Raw genomic sequence first — 20,981 nt, 5'->3', positions numbered from 1 at the left:
CTAGTGTCAAGAGCCACTGAACTGCTAAACTACAGAGCTGTTGATGCTGCCGTGAATTGTGCAGGCTGGTCAGTAGAAACTTCCAAGCTTATGTACATATGTACGTTGGAGCTTACAACTGCTCCTTTTCTAGAGAGTTAACAAAAAAGGAAGTGGTTAGGTGGATCGTCCCTGACACTACCAATTTCATCTTTTTCCATTTCAGATAAAGAAAAGAGCAATAAAAGACATGTATGTGCAGTAATGGAGGAAGTCAAAAACAATTTGCACATTTGCCATGTGATCATCTATAAGATAAACCAGTAAGGCTTTTTCCATCTGCTCGATTCTTGATACATGGCTTACAGACAAGTAACAGCAGGAAGAGAGAGTCTTGATCTCTTACATAGGCTGCAGTTGTCTCAACAGTCCAAGACACCAGACACTGTGCTGGAATGGACTGAGCTTCATATAGATTCTGCTGATATAGACAACCTACCAGAGTCCATTGACAGGTGCAGAAATGTTAAGAAGATCAATGCATCACGTAACATGTTATCTTCTATGCCACAGTCCATATCCAACCTGCCACACCTCACAGTGTTGGACCTATCCCACAATACCTTCACTACATTCCCTATAGCACTGTGTGGCTTAACTAACCTAGAGGAGCTGAACCTGTCAGACAACCAGCTATCTGACATACCGATGGATATCACCAGGGTAATGGGGCTTAGAATATTATTCCTCGATAACAATGCCTTCAGTACATTCCCCAAAATACTATGTGGATTGACTAACCTAAAGGAGCTGCACCTGTCTTTCAATCAGCTATCTGACATACCAGGAGATATCACTAAGTTAAAGGGGCTTAGAATACTATTCCTTGATAACAATGCCTTCACTGCGTTCCCCACAGAACTATGTGGCTTGACTAACTTAGAGAAGCTATACCTGTTTCTCAACCAGCTATCTGACATACCAAAGGCTATCAGAAGGATGAAGGGGCTTAGATTATTCTTTCTCCATGAAAATGCCTTCACTACATTCCCCAAAGCACTGTGCGGCTTGACTAACCTAGAGGAGCTGGACCTGGTTGACAACCAGCTATCTGACATACCAGTGGATATCAACAAGATGAAGGGGCTTAGAATATTCTGGGTTCATAACAATAAGTTTAATGAATTCCCCATAGCACTTTGTGGCTTGATTGACCTGGAGAAGCTGGACCTGTCTCACAACCAGCTATCTGACGTACCAGTGGATATCAGCAAGATGAAGGGACTTAAACTATTCTGGCTCAATAACAATGACTACACTACATTCCCCATAGCACTGTGTGGCCTGACTCATCTAGAGAAGCTGTACCTGGATAACAACAAGCTATCTGACGTACCAGAGGACATCACAAAAATGACTAAACTTCAGATACTTAAACTGGAATCCAATAACATCACTCATTTGCCACGTCAGATCTGTAATATGGAAACAAATCTAAACGTGACAGATAATCCTCTGGTGCAACCACCTAAACATATTGCCAAAAGGGGGCTAGGTGCCATCAAGAGGTATTTTGAGGCATTAACTGACACCAAGGCAATCCAGTCAAGCAGAATACAGGTTAGCTTTCTTGGTGAAACAGAAGCAGGAAAAACTAGCGTTTCACGTACATTGCAACTTGGACAATCAATCCTCACAAAGAAGGCAGACAGGACAAGAGTGGTGGAGCAGGGAACATGGGAGGCTGATGAAGATATTGCCTTCAATATCAATGACTTTGGTGGACATGATGCCTATAGAATAGGACATCCCATATTTATCTCCACTAGCGGCTTGGTTTTCATCACTTTTGATCTGTCTAAATATAATGCAGAAAATGAGGGTCATTTTAAGCTGCACATTGGAGATTGGATTGACAAGGCGCAAGCACAGATGCCAGGGATACAAATAGCACTAATTGGAACTCACCTTGATGAAGTTGAAATCACACAAGTAGAAAAAAAATGCTCTGCAATAAAGAGGCATCTTGAAAACCATGCAGATAAAAAGAAAAAGTGGTATCAAGCACAAAAGGAGACATGTGAGAGCAAAATAAAAGAAATACCGAAAGCCCAAGCATCTCTCCGCCAGGCCTACCAAAGCAAAGCGGCTCATCTGCAGACCTTGCATGGTCAGATGAAACTCATCTATGAGCATATATTCACAGTGAGTTCAAAAACCTATAAAGGAATTCCAGAGCTGAGAGACTACCTTGTTACTTTTGCCAGGACAAGTGCTGAAGTTCTACCAGGAATGTGGGTGGAAGCAGCCAAGAATATCTGCACCAAGAAAAGTGAAGGCTCTGAAAACACACTCAGCTGGGAAGTGATTGAAGACCTCATTCTGCAAAAAGCACCTACATCATGGAGAGAAAAAAATCCAGAGGAAGTAGAAAGAATGATTTGTGACATCTTAAGTTTCCTAGCCAACCGTGGAGACATTATATGGTATGACAGAAGCCCTTCACTGTTGAAAGTAGTTTTCCACAAGCCAGAGATTCTAGTAAATGTTCTCAAGGCAGTCCTCACTCATGATAAATGTGAAGTGAAACAGAAGCTCCGGAGGTCCATGAAGATTACAGTAAGGAAAGCACCTGAAATAGAAGAAGACATCTTCAGCAGAGGAATTGTCTCTAAACAAGCTATGAGTTGCCTGTGTGAGTCTTTCAAATTGTCAAGCAGTGAAGTTGATGTCATGACAGAAATGATGATAAAACTGGAGCTGTGCTATCAAGTCCAGGAAGGTGAAACCCTTCCACCCAATACCTCATTCCACTTTCCATGGCTCCTTAGTGAAGAAAGACAACCTGAGCTAGACACAAAATGGCCCAGCAAGGTTCCCCCAGACACCACGCAACTAACCCTGCAGGTTCTCTTTCCATACAAATGTCCCGATGGCCTATATGAGAAATTTTCTGTTCGTCAGCACAAGCATCTTGGACTCATGAAGACCATCCGAATTGATTGGAAGGATGGAGTGTATGTGGAACTTGAGGAATGCAAAATGCAGCTGACACGGGGACAAAACCAGTCAAATCTTGATCCAGTCAGCCAAGATCCAGACTGGGTTATCAGCATTGCTGTCCGTGGAACACATCTCTCCAACATGTGGCGTGTTCTCATGCAAGGCCACAGTGACCTCATGGCGATCATTAACGAGGACTGGCCTGGGCTGTCATATGACAAGTACCTGGTGTGTCCCCACTGTGTGAGTGAGAACAGTGAGCAACAACCCCCCTCATCCACTGCCCAAAATGCAGAAGAACCACCAACCAAGAGAAAAAGATGTTGTCCGAAAACACCAACCCTCTTCCCTGGAGAGATACTTGAACAAACCATTGCTTCCAAACCAAGACAAGTGCCATGTGTCAATACTGGCGTCTCCATTCCTGCAGGCCTCGTTTACCCACCACACCTGGTCATGAGCTGGCAGGAAGGTAAGCACAGTACTATCATAACATTACCCCTAAGATTCACTAATTCATGTGCAGCTCTTTTCTCAAAAGTGGCCAAACTGCCCTCCGAAAAAAGCACACAATAGATGGGTTTCATAATATGTTCATTTCGTTTATGGCAGCATTTTAGCATTAATAGCAATGTCCCAATGATTGACTTCTGGTACTAAGTATTTTTGTAAAAATGTTCACACAATACATGGATCTCTTTGCACTTTGTTAACATACAAACATGTTCTTACAGCAGTGGGTTTTTTTTCTTCTAAATCTTTTGTATTTTTATACACTTGCCTCTACCTACGTGTCAAAACCCTGTTATTACTTATCCACTAAAATTATTATTTTTACATAACAACAGGTAATTTTTTTCTATCATATGCGCATATGTCAATAAGTTAAAACTATTTAATTGTTTTCAGTTCTACATAAAGAAAAACCAAGTCTTTGTGAAAAAATCACAGAACCCTGTCTCCTGGACATGCTAAATGAGTTCCTCGATGAAGGCATCATCACCCATCGTGAAGCTGAAATGGTGAGAACAGAGCCTCCTCAACACCATGACCAAACCTCAACTACCCGGGTGGTATGTCCAGAGAAAACTGCCATCTTCCTGGACATTCTAACCAGGAAACCTGTCAAGGCACATGTTACACTGTGTCGATGTCTTCAGGAGCAAGGACAGACTGATCTTCTTGAATTGATCCAGTAAGCAGACTTTCTTAGACTAATCAAACTTTCCTGGAAATTCACAGAATTAAAGGGGACAAGACATTTTATTCATCATTTGAACATCTCAGGGAAAGTGGACAAAGTGAGCTACAGTAGCTGTCCTCCTTCAATAGACCAAGTGGTCAAAAGAACAGACTGTATGGAGTTCCCCACTTGCGGCAGCCATGTTATGTGTCCTCAGATGTTAAGCAATCTGATTAAAATTTGAAGGTCAATTGAACTGGGGAATTATCCATTTACCTACAATTTACTGGGTGACCTTATAATGCATCAGACGAAGAACATGAAAGCTCAAAATTACCCATGTTCCAGTCACACCTCGGTACGCCAAGGCGGAATGTGGGTGCACGGCAGCCATCTTTCCAAGTGATGTGGAGGATGACGATCTAAAACAGTCAGTGCCGCTGACTTGTGATGAACACCAGGTGGCTGCAGAGTCAGGTTTGTACTGAGACAACTTAAAAGATTTTTTAAATCTATTTTCACATTTTCAGAATTGGTAAAAAGTTGTGCAGACAATTTAAACCAAATGTATCTGATATTTTATCTGCCTCAATAAGGACCATTCAAGCCTCAGGGTTAAAACTTCATGTGAGGTATATTCTAGGCGAGCTGAAATTACAAATTGATGCCAATCTTCAATAGGAAAAAATAAAATAGAAAAAATAACTGTTATCCTGTGGAGATATAAAATATTATTTTTCTGTTTTCCACAGAGCACAGTATCAACCGTTTATCTCTGCCAAGCAGTGCGTCAGACAGTAGCTCTCCCAGCACACGGAGCACCAGCAGCACTGGACTGAACTCTCTGCAAACCTTTAACCCTCATCCTAAACTAGCCAATCACAATGGGGTCCGAGACAGGTCACCAAGCCCAGTGGCCATGAATCATCAGCCACTGCAGTGGTTTAACGCCAGCCCCCTGCCTCACACCAGATCAACAGCAGATAGTTATCACTGCTCCAAGTCACCCACAGACAATCCAGGTATTTTTTACATATGGATGACATTTTCTAAGCAATTCCAATTTTATAGATGAATAACAGTTTTGAAAATGTAGCAGTAAAGTTACTGGTTTAGATTAATAGAACATGGATAGGTCTAATTTAAAGAAAATAGTTTGTTCTTACTGGAAAACACCCTGCATTTTAATTATTATAATTATTATATTGTAATTTGGACTGTTGTAGAAGAGAATTATATTGAATTAAACCTTGCCTCCTTGCCACAGTACTCATGTGTGCCTGGATATAATTCTCACACCACATCTTTATATTTGTGTTCAATTTCAGAGCCCCCTGACCCCCCCCCCCCCCCCCCCCCACACACACACACACACACACACTGCCTCCTTGCCAAAGTACCCATGTGTCCCTGGACATAATTCTCACACCACATCTTTATATTTGTGTTCAATTTCAGAGCCCCCTGCCCCCTACACTGCCTCCTTGCCACAGTACCCATGTGTCCCTGGACATAATTCTCACACCACATCTCACACATTGCCAATACCATATGAAGGCAATGAATTTCTTTCTTTGTGTATTATTATAAAAATGCTCAGTCAACATTTTGATTATGTGGTGCCATCATTAATCCATAACTTTAGGGCGTCTTTGGCAGAAGTTCAGTTATTTTTATACCTATGATGCTTAAATCCATAAAAGCTTAGTATTTATGTGTATAATGTGAATCCTTCCAGATCTGTATCCAGAATCTGAGGTTCATCCCAATCATCACACATCCAGTGCCAGTTCTCCAAAGTCACCAAGTCACCATACCAGTAGTAATAGTAGTAGTCATCCTCAGCTCAGCCATCTCAGCTCACATCATAATATAGACTCTGGGGACATCCCCAGTGAAAACAATCACAATCACAGACACTTTGATAGTGCTGAACGCTGCCATCGTGTATATATACTTAAAGCACCCTTTTTGTAATAACTGAATCATGCTCTGTCACCTTGATTGATAAGAGAGAGATTGTCGTAATGTTTGAATAAGCTATTCTTAAAGACAAGTTATCAGTAGTAATGTATGTACATATATAATTGGTATCATTCACGTCAACGGATGCTCCTCGCATAAGATGAAAAATAATGACATTGTATTTAGTATGATTCTATTTTGAATGTTCATATCTGTACAAGTTTACAAAAAAAAATAATAAAATTACATTTAGCCTGCACCTGCGAAACAAACGAATTTTAAGCCAGTTTTTGTTAAAGCAAATGTGTTGCTTGATGGTCCAGAATTGTTATTTGCGTTATTGCAAGTGCAGCATTATGGCTTTTATTGGAGTAATACAAGATTGACTTAATATGACAAATAAAAATATACCTCTTATAATAGACAGGGCAAATTTTGTTATTCTTATTGCAATATAAAGATAAATTTGATCACCCAAAGACTCCTGATATAGCGAATTTGACATGATGGTAAAGTAAAGTAAACTATTTCACTTTTTATTAAGAAATGTTTGTTTGTTCCTTTACCCTCAAAATCAATTTACTCACTGAAATTATTTTGTTGTTTAATAGATTTTTTGAGATTTACTTTGACTGTGAATTTATGTAAATATGAATTAGAAAATCTCATGTTGTGTCAGTCAGTCTTTCTTGTCTTCAACGCCTGTCCATCCGTCTTATAAGGAAAAACAATGATCATCTGGCTTCCTTATTATCAGCCCATGCAAACCGTGCATTACTGTAGTTTGAAAAAGAACTTTATTGCTAATTATATGCTTCTTTTTCTGGAGATGGTCTTAATTGGGTGAACAAGGTGAAAGGTTTAGAACTGATGAAAAAATATAAAAGAGTCAGAATATATCTAAGGACGCCCAACCTAGATAGCAAAATCACGTTGGCATGGTTGGCATCTAGTTTGCCTTGGATTTTCAACGTTGGGCCAACATGGACAAATGTTGGTATACCAACAAAAATATTTACATTGGCATACCCACGTTGGCACAATGCCATAAAGCTGCCACCTAGCCAGTGACAGTTGTTACCGTCTATCCAAGTGCTTTTGTAAAGAAAATACAAATTTCACCATTTAAATCACAAGATATATGCATCTGCATCAGCGATGTTAATAAACCACTTACACGAGGTGAATATTTCTTTGGCAGAATAATTCAGGTTTCAACACTTTCTCAAACGTGTGATACACCTGTACACTTTTGACGTATCACGTTATACCTTGACCCACCAGAGTAATGTAACGTAAAACTTTTTTGTGACGTGGATCATTATTGTAGGTAATAATATTATAGTAGTATATATGGACCAAACGTTTAGTATTTCATTGGAGGACTCTGGGGGACGTGTTATGCAATTATGACGTAACAATACGTAATCATTTTGTTCATGGCTTGCAAAATATCTTCAAAATTCAGTTTATATTTGCTTTCAGTGGGAAGCGTGTACCGGTTTGTAACGGCACGCACTTAATTGTTTTCAAGTTGAAGTTTTTTCAACTATCACTCCCATATTTCTACCAAATTATACCCTTGCTCTCTAATGAATTGGCCACTTTCTTCTGTTTCGATTCGCAATGAGGTCATATGGACTCTTTTGGTGTCATTCATAACTTTATAGGGGGACTCTTTTTTTTATTAAGATGACAACGGTGGCCATGGAAATAGCAACCGTGGTACTGATACACGACCTTCGGTTTTCGGCAAAATATGTCGACAGGCAGTCGAGGCTTATAACTATACACGCTTTTCGGTGCCGTTGAACTGATGCCGGATGTTTACATGTTTACACCATCGGAATAAGCGACCCAGTCCAACCACATCGTGGCCTCTTGGCCCGTGGATGAGAATACTCGCGTTTATACTCAGAGGTTTCGTGTCTGCGTATAAATGTACCGGTTGGCATGGGTTGCATCAAGCACCACAAGCAGAGGCAGCGTAATCAATGATTTTCTTGCAGAGCTTGGGTGTGTTTGAAGTCGCCTTTCGAAGAAAGGTCTTATTCCTTTCGTGGTACAATGAAAGATGATGCTTGGACCGCCCACTATGGCATTTTTCTAAAGGTAGTGAAGATCACTGTTTTTGTCATCAACGAGGCGTCCCCTACATTTTGAAACAGGTATTTCAATGTTGAGCCTGATACGCAAATACCATCTTTAAACTTATGATACCCCTTTCTTCGTAAAAGGAGTATATTTTAGCCACCGATTCCAGCATCGGCTCAACGTCTTTGTTATTATACCAAACAAAGGATTCGCCCATCGTTTCCACACGCGTTGACACAAGGCGTCATCTGCCTCGCTTATTCCGATTTGTTTCAAGTTGGAGTAAAATGCTTCTAGGGGTGGGTGATGTGGGCATTCGTGTTTATCCAAGGAGTCCATCCACTCGTACGGAAAGAACCCCTTGGATTCTTTGTACTTAAACGCCCTAAGAAATTGACTGTAACTACAACCAGGAGCTAGGTAATTGCAAATATCCAAAATTTTAAGGCTATCTGGCTTCAATACCATAAAGTTTGCCAAGCTGACGCGTTCTCTAATTAATTCACAAAATTAAAATGTTATATTCGGATCAGAATTTCACACCGTCACCAGTAAGATTCTTCAGTCTTTCTCTCCGCGCCCTGTTGTACCTGGGAGACCAAGACAAGTAACAGAGTGATGACGTCATGACAAGGGTGAGAAAAAGAGCTGCAGTAGTCATAATCATGCTAAGAATTAGATGAAAATTACATCTTTATAAAATTGGATATTTTTACTTGGTTAATTTTACCCTCGTTTGTCATTTGTCATTCTGATGTAATTATTCTGCATTGTCATCATTTTACCCCGACTTCACAGATGTAACCTGTCGCCCTAAATCGTAAAAAGAAGCATGTAGAACTAAACACGTGCCTTTTTTCAGCCTGTAGATCAGCACCTAGTGTGCCCCCCTGGTTTTGTTCCGGATGTCCAGGACTGCCGCGCCCTTTTTTATAATCTCACTATCGTACGGTCGATCGTTTCCTTTCATTATGAACCATGTGGCTGAGTTCCAACACCCAGGGATGGCTGTAAAGGTATCAGAGGTAATCGTCATTTGGAAACAGTTCTGACGGCTGCGCAGGCACTTTTTTCTACCTGCAGTCAGAAATACGGCCCTGACAACACATCCATCATCTTTGTCGTTAAAGCAATAGTCACTCTTCACGTAAGACTGGCCGACTACGAGGAAGGCCGCGACCTTTTCCTCCAAGTACAAGCAAAGATGGAAAATGCCCTGCAGTACGTTCAGTTGGAGATATCCGAAAGGCCAGTGGGCATACGCTTAGGATCGTTCTCCGCCTGCACGATGTACCCCGCCAACCACACCTCCGTGACGCCATTTAATGGAATGTCCACGATATCAACCCCGAAGCAGAACCAAGCAAACAGTCATGTCGGTAATGTTAGAATTTTGGGCCCGGTTTCATCAAGGCTGGATAGGCTATCCTATGGATAACACTATCCAAGGTATACATTTCTTATCCTCTGTATAGTTATCCTCTGTTTAAATTTGTGTTTCACAAAGGCTGGATAAACAGCATGATAGTAATCCAGTGGATAAAAATTTATCCAATACCATATTTAGAAAAAGACATTCCCATAATGCAGTTGGTTGCTATAAACATTATAAAAGCCATGATCAGCCCGGGAGCCACTGGTCTGCCGCTAGGTGGCTATTAAACAAACCGGAAATTCGAGGATTTGAATTGGGCAATATTTTTTGAGATTTATAGGGTGTCATAAACGGTGTATTATCTCGGCTATTAACGTACTTGGGGTTACAATATGTACATTGTCATATTGAGAAATAAATTTCGAATAATGTGAGATGACCCAAAAGTTGATCTGCAGCATATTTAATGTTGAAAAATGAGTTTGAAATCGAAATTTTATTAAAGCTATTACGGAAGTTCGTTTTTGATTTTGATTTTTGTACCTATAGAGGCCTCCGCACAACTTGAAATTACTACAAGTTGTGGAAATTTTATTCAGCTTTCTGTCAATGTAAGCATGTAAAGAACTTTGCCTTAAGCTGTGAATGGCACAAATCAATTCACGGCCATGTCAGCCTGAAAACTCTCACTTACGATATCCGCATATAAGCCTCGCTTTGACTTAGTGTTTTCTCATGAGCTTCAGTCTCGTTTTAGTTATTCCTTCACACAGTATTACTTATATAGAGCAACTGGGTATTGGGGACAATGAAATAATTTTTTTCTTGGAACTTACCACGGTGCTAATACAAATGAATTTTAACATTTTTTTCATTGTAGATAAACCTTTGTATTACATGAGGCCAACTGATGAGGGTATTCCTTTCATTAAATATGAAAAATAACAATGAAAGACAATTTACATTTAATCACATTGCTACAATGTATATATTTTATTTTAATTTTACATAAAATTCAACTAGCCTGAAATATTTTACCAGTGAGACATGTACATTGCAAAATAGTTATTTTACATTACATTGTACATTAATTACCCAGTAGGTGATAATTCAATGCTACTTTACTTGATTGGTACACATTTATATACAAGGTATATTTAACCATCCAACACACAATTTCCCTTTACACAGTGGACCAGAATTTTTACAAATAATATAATTTCATAAATTTTCCCAAAGTTGTCATGTTAATTTTCTTTCAGTGATACCAGGTATCAATCCATATTTGCATTTGAATAAACTTGTTTTACTTGTATTCTGATAAGTAGATATTATCTATAAGCTACACATATATAAAAAAAACCTGCACAGTAAAAATAAAACAATGTATTGTTAACTTAGTTGTACATACACTTTTAACTAACTTCATGTGGTTAAAACCTAAAATGATTTCACAAACTGCATTTCTATGTACTGATAACCAATAACTATTTATATTAGCAAGAGCACATATTTTTCATCCCTTAGAAGTATCCCAGAGGTTTTGGTGTTCATTGCCACACAGCATTTGGAAATGATGGGCGCTTTTGTTATGATAATTGCACGGCAAAAGGAATAATCCTGGTCCCATTCATGCTATTCAAGCCTAGAATAAATAATAGAGTTTTTAAAAGAATATCATTAAAAAAATTCTAACTACATTTATCAATTGCTCACACACATACACACTGAAATTAATCATAATTTATTGCAATCTTTGAAATAGGTAAACCGCTTTGCAAACAAGTATTGGTACACCACGATATGCACATACGTACTCAGTATACGTGTATGCAGGTTGGATGACAATGTTATTTCGCAATCCACTTCATCTTTTTCACATTAAAACACGAAGAAGTTGCATGAGAAGCCAAGATTCAAACATTTCACTTATACGGTGACACTCATTCCATGCATGAGACCAGAAAGCCACTGCCATCACTCGATCAACTAAATGATAGGTACCCGGCACGGTGAATATACAGCTTGTTGGAAATGTTGAAATTCTACAAATTACAAGCCATCGCACATCATAAAAATTTGATATGTTCAAAAAATATTGCCAAACTATGAAAAAACAGGAACAGATAAAGAAAAAAACCCTTAAGCTGCATTTGGCACAGTTCAAAAGTCAATGTTTACAATGACGTTTTGTGTGCGGCCATTTTGCTAATCGCCAGTAACTTTAGAGAATACTCAGTGAAATCGATACACGAAGACTTATTCGGTGTATAAAATGTAACTTAAGCATATACTGTATTGTCCCGTCAAATTCATTAGTATTTAAATCTACTGTTCATTCCACAAACACATGTACAACTTACCTGTCTCTATGCCTTCGTCTCCCGCCAAATTTTTTTGGGGCTACCACTCCACGTTTTGAAAACGAGGCCAAATCTAATATTTTCCAAAATAACCGTCAAATCAGCCGGTGGCTCCCGGGCTGGATAGTTGCTAACCAAAAAGTGATCTATACCATATTTGGAAAATAAATTACCCACGATAAACAATATTCTAAGTATATTTCAAGATGGCACATTCATTAAAATAATGGGGAAAACATCTACAGGATATTTAAGTGCCAGTGTCAAAAACACATCACATTGCATCAGCTGTGCCTCATGCAATGTTTACTGCAGTAGAAGGGCAAGGTCGTGACATACTTTCCAACAAAATGGCCGCCTTGGCATGCTTGTTTTAGTAAAATTAAAGATAATTGGTCTCTCACGGATATTGCATGGGTTCTGTTCGTAGCAGGCGCCATGTCAACTTTGATAAAGTCTGTTATGTAATCTATTGATTCAGCATCACTTAAAGCATCAAAAGCAAACACACATCTTCTAAAATTCTCTTTCTAATCATTCTACGCCTGTGAAATCTCATAGGATTTACCCCCAAAGCAAGCAGGTTCGACATTTTTGACGATTTGATAGCATGATAGCAGATTTATCCCACCTATTTCGGGCGGACAATTTTATCCTCTGGATAAGCTGATTTATCCCCTGGATAACGCTATCCTCTGTTGATGAAATGCACTGTCCTCTGGATAGCTCTATCCAGAGGATGGGGGCGTCTCGATAGTCCGAAGGTTCATTGGTCCGAAGGTTCATTGGTCCGAAAAATGGTACCATTTTCATCGATTTTTTAATCAAGGGTTCATTGGTCCGAAGGTTCTACTGTATAGTGAACATTCGGACCAATGAACCTTCGGACTATTGAACCTTCGGACTATCGCTACGGCCCCCAGAGGATAGCGGCCATTTTTATCCATAGGATAGGGCTGTCCAGCCTTGATGAAACCGGGCCCTGGTGTTTATTGTGATGGTGGCAGCGGAGTGGCATTTTTACATGTAACTTTGGGTAAGATCGTGAAATGTAATAAAAATGGCATTGGGTACTACTGTGGTTTATCAATCCACACATGGATATCTTACGATTTTAATTGTTGTGAAGTAATTTTATGTTTTTTATTAATGTTGAGTTTTTATATTGGAGCAGTTTACTGTTCATCTCAAATAGTTGTGTGGACGCAATAAACTCTGCCAACAAATTTTAATTTTTTCCTTTGTTGGTTTGTTAGTTAACATCCTGACACAAAAAGTTGTGGACAAATTTTGAATAAAATTGTCAGTACAAGTCAAAATGGGCCAACTTAGAATCGATTAGAGGGCTATTTAATTTGGGTTATCAATGTGCTTTTCAGTATTCGTTACAATAATAGGTTACAAATATAAATATTATATATATATTAAATATAAATAATTTAAATATAGGTTACAATAATACTAGTGCTCCATACTGATAATAAAAGCCAGATAAGTGATTGCAATTCAGTATAGAAATTCTCGGTTGACAGTACAGGAAAGTGTATAGATTTAACCAAAGACATATCTGTGAATATCTGTTGAAAAATCAGTCTGTGGTAGTGGTAGAGGGTAGCATATTACCTTTGGTTCACTTCTTGATTCACTGTTTAAACAGTCGCAGGTCTTGTGATGCATATCTGGTATTATAAAACATGTAGTAAATTGATCTTTCAGAAAATATTACTTGTAGCAAACATTTTCTTAATCGTGATATCGTAATCAATATGATAAATAAAAATTTGACGTTGTATTTGTGCAAAGGTCGACAATTTGAAAAGGGCTATGCATTTATTTAATGTTCATGAATGCATGTTATTTTCTCTAAAACTGACAATTTTTACGGATCATACCATCCAAATTATGTTGAGCGTCGATATATGATTAGTCGACTGTTTGACGCTTGGTGTCAGCATAGAAGTAGAGAAATGGAATGCAACCTCCCGCGAGATTTGTATTGCCCTCTGTGTTATGAGCTTGTGACCACAAGAGTTGGGCGAGAGTTGGGTAGTTTTACTTCCGGTCAACTTTCGTTGCACTACATGTGAATGGGGAGCAGGCGTGCTAAGACAATTGAGCGTCATTTTGACAGATTTTTGGTTCAATTTGATTAATAATGGCCTCGAAGTTGACATTATTGGAGGTAAGTCTGTCTCTTAGCTTGATTAAACGAAGCTGGATTGCAGCATGTGGATAAAATCGACGATAATCGAGCGATCTCACACAAAGCACGTGGAGACGGTGGACAGGCGGCAGAGTTTTACTTTCCATGTCGTGATCAAGTTATGATATTTTAGTACCACAGCAAGGGAATATTAGTCCGAATAGTCTACAACCAGCCGTGAACTGTAGTTTGACTGCACATCATACTTGAAAAAAGCTAGAATAGAATTCTGTCCCTTAACTAGGGAATTTGATATTTATTTTAATGCTTTTGTTTACAACTAATACAAGCCTGCCAGCAATTTTCCTGCCAAGGAAAAGGCGACCCAATAATTTTTTCTACCGATATTAAATCACCTCATTAAGTTAAATCCTACTCACATTCATTGTCATTAAAATTTAGGATTTGTTGTAAGTTATTTTTTCCAAATTTTTAAGTAAATTTTCTGTTTACAGAATGATTTTGAAGAGAGATTCAGTATGCTGCAATTCGCCGTACAGAGCACCACACAACCAGTAGCATCACCCTGGTATGTTGCAATAAATAAAAATAATCATCTTTCTTAACATTTTTTTTTTGTTTGAGAACATTTTTATATGGCTTAAACATTGTATAGTTACATGGAAATTGGTACAGTACATTCCTTTTCATTAATATTATGCATTTACATTAATAAAGAAACATGATCTAAATACAAAAATAATTTGTTGACAGTGCTTTTGTAAATTTACTACTTCAGGTGACTGAATTCTCACAATTAGTGGAGCAATCCCTGGAAAAGCTGCATCCAGCATTTTGTTGACATACAGCAGCTATAAATATGCAAAAGGACACTTCAAAAGGTACATTGTTAAAGAACATATATTTATTTCAGTATTTCAAGGCTTTTATCAAAATTACAAAGTACCAATTATGTATCAGTTATAGTAGCAATAACAGCTGTTACTGCATACATAATAACAATAGCAAATGATTACTCTTGATCTGCATATAAAATAGTTTTATATTTGTATGAAATATTTTCGTGTGTACCTTTATCAATCATCAGTATATGATTAGAATGGTGAAATTTAGAGAAATCAGATACAAATACGTAAAGCATCTTCTGCTGAAACATTTAGAAAATGCAATAATTCAGTTTAGAGGTATTTTGCAATTATTTAATACACTTTTGAACATGGTATCTTTCAGTCTAATGTTCAAGGAATCCATTTCCTGTGCCTTAATTATACCACACACTTCCAAAACTATATAAAAATGTTTTTGCTTGTTTTCAATGTAATACATCATACCTCATCTAACTTCAAGAGCATTTAATAGTTTGTTATATTTTCCTCAGTTTATTCCATATTTTTTTATTTTATTATTTTTCAGTTTTTTTATTTATTTAATTATTATTATTTTTTTTTTTTTACTCCTAGCTGCAAACCATGGGTTATTTGATGCAATCACCTAAGTTAGCTAATTTGGAAGTGCTTGATTTTACACCTTAAATTTTCCTTCAAAATAATATCAGCACCGGTTCACACAGTTTGAAGCCTCATACATGTGACCCATAGAATACTATTGGTGCAATAATTTTATTAAAACGTATAAATGCAAGATGGGGTTGAACATTATCACAACAGTATTTCAACTTGTTTATAATGATGGTAACTTTTCCTTGCCTACATACTCGATTTATTAACAGCTCTTGTTCATGTTATGCCATGGGTTATTCTATAATATTTAAAAACCAATGTTTCACATAGTCATAGTTAAAAATAAAGACGTAGTATTGATACTGATTTCTCAAACAGCAATATTCTTGGATACATCAAAAGCTGGAGTCAGACAGAATTAGTTGTACTCTGCCATTAGTACTTTAGAAATGTGCATGACTAACACACAGTTCTAATTTAGTTTCAGATATCTGCAAACTTTTGGGACAATGCATATCTCCCTGTTTGGTAAAGAAGTCCCAAGGTCTCCAGGCTGAACAGAGAGGCATTCCAGTCAGCTTTCTTCACTGCTACAACCAGAATGACAGCCATTATAGCAGTCACAGAAGATCACTAACTCAGTGTGGTTGACACTTGATATCTTCAGTAAAGTCCTGGATGCACATGTCATCAGCCCAAATAGTGCATGGTGGTTTTTGTAGTCAGCAAACTGAAACATATATGTAGAGGAAGTGATAAGCATAAAGAACAGAGTCAACCCAGAGATAACAGTACACAGCCAGAAGCAGACACAACAGGTTGCTAAGTCACAAGGCAGACTTGCACCTATCACTACAAATGCAAAGTCTATGTTAGTGGAAATGGAACAATATTAGGGACACCTTTCCAATACAGATACATTTTTTTCCAATGCATGTTGCTCTAATTCTGTTATTCCAGATTGCCATTTTAGTTCTACATATCATGCTAAATGTACAAATTCAGCCGTTTTTGTACACATTTCTTTAATCCTTAGTTTCTATTTTAAAGTAAGGATAGTCTCAGTGTGTATGTAACTGCAATCAGTTTCACCATACATGTGTGCACTGCTAAATGTCTGATGTAAAAAATAAAGCTATGAAACAGAGACATAAGTCCTCATTTGTTCAGCAAACAGCAATGTTGAATTGAAGTTGTAATAAGGGGGTGAAAGGGATGTTAATTCAATTCAATCAGCTTCAATAAACTTTCATGGGATAATATTCAGCCCTCAATTATACAGCCTGAATGTACACATACATTTAATGAAACAGTGCTTCAAAATACCTGGAACAGATCTTGACTTTCTCTGGATTGAAGTAGCCGTCACATCTGTTGATGCAGTGTATCAGCTGACTTCTCCATTTGTCTGAAACCTCAGACACCCCAGTGGATATGAAAAGATACATGTACCATCTTAATTCTTGTACTTGCCTTGGAAATGGGAGTTTCTTTGTGGAATCAAAAAGCTAGCATATAGGCATATGAAGGTGTAAAATATTGAACATTATGAGATATCATGAATTGTCGTTTTATTTATAATTATTGTGAAAGAAGATAGTTATTCACTTGGGGAAAGGTGGAAGAGAGGTAATAATAAAATGGTTTGCTTGATCATTATTTTGTGTTGCTTCAATTTTACCTTAGGCAAGCTGTGGAAAGAAAGACCCTTGCACTTCTGTGAAGAGGCACTGCATAGAACAACACAACAGAAACTCCTTCCTGACACCCTTGAAAAGAACAGAATAGATATTTACATTTCTAATAAATTATTATTATCAGTCCTACATAGTCAGGTATATCTTAATTATATGTTGAAGCTATATCTCCAGGAGTAATAACCAGCTATAACTGATCTAGTTTAGTGTTGCAATGATCCTCTGGTGGTATGGCACAACTCCAAGTATGACTTTGATATTTCCATTTTTTTCTATTAAACATGTTCCTATTTTGCATGTACAAATGCATAAAATGAAAAGGGGATAACTAAGTATGTAATATTTATATATATGAATATTCTATTATTTTATTTAACAGCTTGGATAACGACATTTAGTTCACAGATTTCTCGAAAACCGTACGTAGACATTGAGGGATAAACGGAAAAACAATCGGCGTCAGACGACCATTGTATTCAAGGACATATCATATCATGAATGAGCCTCTCACTCCTAAAATTTACGCTTAAAGAACACAATATTGTATTAAAATACAAAAGTTATTACTTACATTGCTAATTATCTTCGGTGTTATCTTCGGTATACACTCTGTCACACCAAGGAGTTATAACAGAAGGAGATTACACGCATGGGGGCGGAGCCCGTATTACGGTCTCTCATTGGTCGGAATGAATAGAACCCAGAGAACAATAGATGCCTATCTCTGTTACGCTTAATTGCTACTCTCGTTTAAATCTCGTTTGTTAGTATCTGTGCCTTCGTCTGTTGATTTTTGAGGACAGACACAGAAACGGAGTCCCAAGTTTCTAAAAAATGAGAGAAATACAGAATTTATATGATATTACGTTGGACAAGGTTTTCAAAAAACAGGTAAGTGCTTTTAAATGCATAACTACACGAAATATGAAGATAAATTGCAACTTTTATGTCGTAGGGTCTCACTGTGTAAGTGTCCAGCTACACGTTGATCTCGCGAGGTGGTGTGTGGAGCATAAATATTGCACGAAAAATATTTCCCACTCATAACAAGTGCCTATAAATATAGTATCAGATGAAGAAAGTTTGGTCTTTATACAGTTGCAATTGTTAAGTAATTTGTGGCAATAGCAAAGAATAAAACTTAGGTGCACTTTCAGTAGCCGAATAACAAGCAGATGCTTAAGCCGCCATCTTGTTAATATTTCAAAAAAAAATTACTCCAAAAGACATTTTCCTCCTACTTTTTGAAACTTGTGTCACATGACAGTCATAAAATTTAACTAATTGTTATGTGTGCAACACACTTGCTTGAGCAGTATTGGTTTTTTTTTTGCGATTTTACATGTGGTCTAGCTTGGATACGACAATTGACAATTTTCATGAGTTCCGATCAAAAAGTGTTACGCTTGTTACGGCCAAAAGCCTTACCGCTTTTTGTACTTTTCAAATGCAAGATTATAAAAACATTTGGTGTGTTTAGATTCTTGAACATCTTGGTCGTGGCGATGTATATATTGCATGGGTATTGCTCCAATATTTCTTGAAAAAAATAACCTGATTTGTTCAGAATATCAATTTTTTACTCTAGTGTTATGGGTAAATGTACCATTTTGGCCTTTACCTTTTTCGTGTTTAAAACTAAAAAGACTTATCATGACAGTTGGTCATCATTTTTCTTCTCACCATGATGGGTGGCTTTGGAGTGGTAACTTTGTTGTTAAAGTCAGGTGCTCAGTTATTTTGACTGGAAAAGTTTTGCCTCCACCCAGCATTTTCCATCATGGCGGTCCAGTATCTTTGGTATAGTTATTTTAAACTTATTTAGTCTTCCTTTTACATATATATGTTTTAATTCATATTAAACCTTTGAAAAAAGAACACATGAATCCTGGTGCTGTCTTAATTTAAAGTCTTAAGGTTTTAAGTTCACCTAGGCTCCACCAATTACTCTACCTGTTATCTCACTACACATCTCCCTTTGGGTCAAGGTGTGTAAGACACACCTTATTGTGTAAGACACCTCTATAATTAAGGGTACTTGCTTCTCTACTTTAATTATACTTCACTACTTTGGCATGTTAGGTGGCTAGCTTGGATGTTTCAGTTCATTTTAAGAAAGAAGCTTTGCCTTAGTGGTTACAAAAGAATAGAACTCTATTAAGGTTTATTCATTACTTGAAAGTAAATATTTCATCTTGCAGTGTTGAAACAGAAATTCTCTCAAAATTGATAATGAATTTTACATGCTTATCTTAACACTGCTCAAGTTTTTTTTCCCTTCTATTATAGATATGGGAGAAGGCTGCATTGAATGTATGAATTATGGTCAGGCTGGAAAAAATTAAAAAATGTCAATGAAAAAAGGAGGTCAGCGTGTCTGGGGTAAGTTACTTTTCTCATAATGCCTACGATGCATTAAACATTCACTAACAACAGTACCCTTTTTTTAATTTTTTTTCAAAATACAACAACCTTGGGCATTTTCCTTTTAGCAACCGGCCTCTCTGAAATCCTCTTTTTGTCCTGTCAGAAGAGTAGGAACCAGGGCGGATTTAAATAATTTCTTGTAAAAAGTACAATTTCTTTCAATTTCTTGGAGTTATTAGCTTGTGATCATGAATCTTGATATTCTATATAAATTTAGTTGTAAATTGTTCATTTATGTGGTGAACATTATTTCAGTCAAGTCATAACAAGATACATTAAACTTCACTGCGTAATTCCATAATGTCTACATGGATACTAGTAGTTCATAATGCTATTATAATGTTTGTTTTTTCTAACCTACAGGTTTCTCTCTTTTCTGAGTGGCATGGCATTGGCAAGCAGAAGAAAAGGTCCTGAAGAAATTCTCACTTGAGTTGTCCTTTTTAGAGAAGAAACTGGATAAGACTGGCCAACAGAGATTGCATTAAATTAATAGTGCTCCTTCATGACATTTTAAAATATTTTCAGTCACCTTACTGATTCTATACATTTCAAAAGTTGACATAAATTTTATGTTACTGTCACGTGGAAAAAAATTCAAAACCTATATATAATTTGTTGAGTGCCATGGTATAACAGTCTACTTGATTGCAAGTAAAATTTGGACTGTTTCAGTGAAATTTCTTTAAAGCAGTTAATTTTTTCAGCTGTAACATGTACTCCAGTTCATTTTATAAATGTTCTTACTAAGTGTTGTCTTTACTTATAATTACCTTTTGAAAATCCCATGTTTTTTATCCTATTTGTAAGAATTAGCCACTTTAACTTCTAGGGTTTTTTTTTTCATCCAGCCCATTAGATTCTCAGACCTTGCTGGCCTGTGAGTGGAATAGTATCTGGCACAGACTGGTATCAGCAAGTCAGATAAAAAAGAATATAATTATTTCTATTTGCACGGTTGAAAAAAATGCCAACATAGACTGCATAAAACTGGAAAACTATAGCAACTTAATCATTCTTATGACTTCATTAATTACTGCTTATGTGTAAAATTTTGTTTTTGTTCTTCTATTGATATAACAAAATGGTTTTACTCACAGATGCTACTATCATGATGCTTGAGTATAAAGTTGACTTAAAAGATATTTTAAGTTAATATAGTAAATAATAGTTTGAAATTAAAAATTCTCATCTTTATTTGTTTCACTTTAAAAAGCTCAATTAATACTAAAATTTCTGATATATTTTGTACATAAATATATTTATGAATG

At 37.1% G+C, this 20,981-nt stretch overlaps 1 protein-coding gene and 2 long non-coding RNA genes across 6 annotated transcripts; all 3 read left to right on the top strand.

Moving 5' to 3' along the window:
• Positions 1-336: 336 nt before the first annotated feature.
• On the top strand, positions 337-5,722 carry LOC106162429 (malignant fibrous histiocytoma-amplified sequence 1 homolog). Its single transcript, XM_087015083.1, has 4 exons — positions 337-3,454; positions 3,892-4,642; positions 4,918-5,187; positions 5,624-5,722. The coding sequence occupies exons 1-2, from the start codon at positions 337-339 to the stop codon at positions 4,179-4,181; spliced, it is 3,408 nt and encodes a 1,135-aa protein (XP_086871209.1). The 3' UTR covers positions 4,182-4,642; positions 4,918-5,187; positions 5,624-5,722.
• Positions 5,723-14,001: 8,279 nt separating this feature from the next.
• Positions 14,002-17,242, top strand: LOC106171855 (uncharacterized). Of its 3 annotated transcripts, XR_015335293.1 has the most exons (4): positions 14,002-14,144; positions 14,621-14,694; positions 14,905-15,007; positions 16,068-17,242. It is a non-coding gene; the product is annotated as an uncharacterized LOC106171855 (long non-coding RNA). The 3 variants fall into 3 exon arrangements; XR_015335294.1 differs by lacking the exon at positions 14,621-14,694; XR_015335292.1 differs by lacking the exon at positions 14,905-15,007.
• A 702-nt stretch (positions 17,243-17,944) lies between these two features.
• Positions 17,945-20,722, top strand: LOC147760964 (uncharacterized). Of its 2 annotated transcripts, none has more exons than XR_015335048.1 (3): positions 17,945-18,174; positions 19,573-19,665; positions 19,776-19,827. It is a non-coding gene; the product is annotated as an uncharacterized LOC147760964 (long non-coding RNA). The 2 variants fall into 2 exon arrangements; XR_015335047.1 differs by lacking the exon at positions 19,776-19,827 and adding an exon at positions 20,074-20,722 and having other exon boundaries at positions 17,947-18,174.
• The last annotated feature ends 259 nt before the right edge of the window (positions 20,723-20,981 follow it).

This window comes from Lingula anatina, chromosome 6 (genome assembly GCF_051362555.1).
Source record: "Lingula anatina isolate TDL-2025a chromosome 6, LinAna3.0, whole genome shotgun sequence".
NCBI classification, from domain to species: Eukaryota; Metazoa; Brachiopoda; class Lingulata; order Lingulida; family Lingulidae; genus Lingula; species Lingula anatina.
The sequence above is the reverse complement of the archived record's forward strand: the minus strand, read 5'-3'. Positions and strand labels throughout refer to the sequence as shown.